Below are 3,387 nucleotides of genomic sequence, written 5' to 3'. Positions count from 1 at the left end.
ATCTAATGCCTCTAAGTAAGAGTAAATTTTGACAAAAAAAAGAACAGATTTTTTTTTCTTTTACGACAAACACTGGTAGTTAAGCATGCAAATTGTCATGATGAAATCACATTCATGGAGATCTAGGCTAAAATAACAAAACCGATACTCCAAAAAGACTAGTTTTGGAATGTTGATTCATCACAAAAATTTGGACACAAGAAGATAATTCAGAATAGTTTTGTCAAGAAAATCAGAAATTTTGGATTACTTTACTAGTTTTTTATTATTTTATTGTCCACGAGAGTTTTGAGCTGAGATACTCCATGCCAGGGTCAAAAGGGCAACTTGCTCTTAATTCAAACCGTCAGTACTTCCACCAAAAATTTAGGGAAAACAACAGTCATAGTTTGACCAGTGCATTTTTGGGTATAAATCAGAGAATAATACTGGTTGACCTCCACGAATTATGCCAACAAGGGTAACACTGAACAGCATATCATGCAAACAAGTACCAGGTATCAAAGCCATCGGCTGGTCTCTATTTCCAGCCCCAAAACAAAATTTAGAAGAAGTTCCCGATGATAACATTCACTAGCTGCAGAATGAAACAACATATCTTATCACTTCTTTTCTTCCTTCTCTGCCTCGGCGGCTTTCTTCGTGCGGGCGCCAAGCTGGCGCTGGTTCATCCTCTCGACACGTAGCTTGCCGTAGGCCTTGAACGCCTTCATCTCTTCGGTGACCTTCATGAGCTCAACCGAGCGCTTCTCACCACGAGTAATAGGCATGTAGTCACCCTGGACCTGGGTGGCTGTGGCAAGTTCCTCAGGGGTAGAATCACCAGCCTAAGACGAGCATAATGGTCATGAACAGAAGAATACATAACAATATAAAATGGTGTACACAAACAATGAACTCCAGTCATACCTTAACCTTGCGAGCACGCCTTGGGAAGATAACCAGCTTGGCCTTGTAAGTCTTGAGTCTCTGAATGTTAGACTGCATACCCTCAAGTGACCGGTTTTTACGGCGGTGGTCCACAGAAATGCCAATGGTAGGAGCTAGCTTCTTCGGGATGCCCGCTGACTGCAAGTTACAGCATAAATGAACATTAGCACATAATACATGAGAAATGACAGCAGCATCTGGATAGAATAATCGGATTGCAAGGAGGATACACTAAAGGCATGGCAAGCTAGCATATGAGTCTGCATGCCAAACATCAGTTCATCACTTATAGGAAGGGAAGAACAATAAACTATTGCTAATATGAGTACTTACTAATAACAAAAAACAAATGCCGAATATGAGAACAATTTACCAGAAACATGCATGACAGCAACTGATGCGGAAACGAAACCACACATACTGAACAAGGGGTATATTAATTTTCTCCCACATTTAATAAAAAAAAGGCAAACCAGAGAAAGAGACATGATTTAAAGGATTTTTAAAGTATAGAAGAAACAAGTCACCTTCAGCTCCTCAAGGGTAAAGCCTCTCCCAGCCCTTGCCTTCATGTTGTACTTCCGAGTCTGGCATTGCACGATGGGACGAAGAGGACCAGATGTTGGGCGAGGGAAGATCTTCACAGCCTTCTTTTGACGAGCTGAACAATTACAAATTGTACGATGGTTATTCAAAATTAGTCAAGCAGCAAAAAAAAACCCAAAAGTTGGTAGCTGGCTAGTGATGCTGAGCAGCATCACAGGCATATCATCACAGGTTAAAGATCAAGTGTGTGCATATGAAGACATGCTGAGTCAGATCACTCCATGCATGGCATCAGAGGTACACAAAAATTCAAAAGAAATCAATCCAGAAATGGTATTGAACAGACATGTCAACAGTTGTCCTGTGTTTGTGTACAAAAGTTCAGGTAGGTTTGCTGGAAACAATTGATTGACCTGGCGAGGAATACCGTCTGGAGATAATTGAGGTGCCTAAATAAGCAAGAACGCTTTCAACAGAACACTCAGCACAGGTATAACTTTCAAGGACAACATTCGTTTCTATTAGATTACAAGCAAGTATGCACTGTTAAATGTGTATACAAATGATGGTGATTAAGGACAGAGAGCCAATGTGATCACGCAATATGGGATAAAATCAACCACATATAGCTCTGTCTATCACTCTAGAAGGGGTAATAAATTAACTAACGAGAATTTAAGCACTTAATTATCACTGCAATTACCATCGCGTGATGCATGACATGTACAGTTACAAGTGTGTGACTGATAAAACACGCAACAATGTAAGAGCAGGGTTGCTCACCAATGCGGCGCCTCTGCTTGCGGGCAGGCTGGTTGAACCAGGTCTTGACATAGTTCTGCCAATGCTTCTTGAAGTGGCCGTTAGGGATAACATTGTTGTGCTTCACCATTTCGACCCCTTCTTACCTGCAGACGATCCACCACACCAACGTAAACACGCGAGCTAAACGATCCCAACAAGTTGTCACCTCTCCAAACTACTGAGCAACACGGCATGAGTGCGCGTGCTAACAAGCAAGATCATGAACGCGTGGCGGATCATAAACTAGCACTACGCATACGAGAGGAAATTAGGAACCTACTGCTACCGCGCGAAGAACCAGAGCGACATGGAATCCGGGAGATCTATTCACCGGGATACAGGAGATGATTTCCACCGGACGGGGAAGGTGAGATGACGCGAGCGACAGAGCGAACGGAACGAACCTGCACTGCGGCGGACGGGAGGACGAAGAGGATGCGGCGGGAGGGGAGCGGGGGTTTAGGCTAGGGTTGGGTGTTTATAAGCGATCCCTAGCTTGGACGGCCGAGATCTTTCGATCCTCCGAGCTGTTGCGCCAAGTGGGCCGAGGGATACAGCCCAGTGAGAGAGCCTACGGAATATGGGCCACGGCTGCTCCTATATGGGCGCGTGACGCGCTGGCCCATAACCGGGGCTGAACGCCCCAGCTTTTTTAATTCCTTTTTTATTACTATTTTACATTTCGTTTTTCTTAAAAATAATTCGTAATTTAGAAAAGTTCCATATGTCAACAAAAGTGAATTTATAAATGATGAACATTTTTTCAATTTTAATGAAAATTTCATTATTTTGACGAACATATTTATATGAGCATTTTTTAAAAATAATTATCATTTTTTTATATTTTATGAACAAAATTTGAATACGATGAACATTTTTAAACTTGATGAACAAAATTGGTATTCCGGAATATTTTTTTGAAAAAAAGGATGAAACAATTTTGAATATATTGAACAAATTTTGAAATCGACGAACAAATTTTGAATTTCAAAATAAATGATGAACAAATTTTCAAATTGATGATTTTTTTTAATTTAGTGAATAATTTTTTAAATTGATGAACAAATTTCGGATTTGATGAACATTTTTTTATTCGATGAACAAATT

General features: G+C 40.8%; 1 protein-coding gene across 3 annotated transcripts; it reads right to left on the bottom strand.

Moving 5' to 3' along the window:
- Nucleotides 1-401: 401 nt before the first annotated feature.
- On the bottom strand, nt 402-2,796 carry LOC109740471 (large ribosomal subunit protein eL13z). Of its 3 annotated transcripts, none has more exons than XM_020299531.3 (5): nt 2,685-2,796; nt 2,260-2,384; nt 1,458-1,591; nt 910-1,068; nt 402-827 (listed from the first exon to the last, which is right to left on the bottom strand). In XM_020299531.3, the coding sequence occupies exons 2-5, from the start codon at nt 2,366-2,368 to the stop codon at nt 603-605; spliced, it is 627 nt and encodes a 208-aa protein (XP_020155120.1). In that variant the 5' UTR covers nt 2,369-2,384; nt 2,685-2,796; the 3' UTR covers nt 402-602. The 3 variants fall into 3 exon arrangements, with proteins under 3 accessions (XP_020155120.1, XP_040253033.1, XP_020155127.1); XM_040397099.3 differs by having other exon boundaries at nt 2,561-2,723; XM_020299538.3 differs by having other exon boundaries at nt 2,612-2,722.
- Between the last annotated feature and the right edge of the window lie 591 nt (nt 2,797-3,387).

This window comes from Aegilops tauschii, chromosome 7, assembly GCF_002575655.3.
Source record: "Aegilops tauschii subsp. strangulata cultivar AL8/78 chromosome 7, Aet v6.0, whole genome shotgun sequence".
Taxonomy (NCBI): domain Eukaryota; kingdom Viridiplantae; phylum Streptophyta; class Magnoliopsida; order Poales; family Poaceae; genus Aegilops; species Aegilops tauschii.
The sequence above is the reverse complement of the archived record's forward strand: the minus strand, read 5'-3'. Positions and strand labels throughout refer to the sequence as shown.

Bases quoted from the DNA above. Each gene is read 5' to 3' on its own strand.
- LOC109740471 (XM_020299531.3), bottom strand. From the start codon at position 2,368: ATGGTGAAGCACAACAATGTTATCCCTAACGGCCACTTCAAGAAGCAT. The intron at 1,592-2,259 runs GTGAGCAACCCT...GTAATTGTTCAG, and splicing joins CAAGCAGAGGCGCCGCATTG to CTCGTCAAAAGAAGGCTGTG. The intron at 828-909 runs GTATGACTGGAG...TGCTCGTCTTAG, and splicing joins GGCGTGCTCGCAAGGTTAAG to GCTGGTGATTCTACCCCTGA.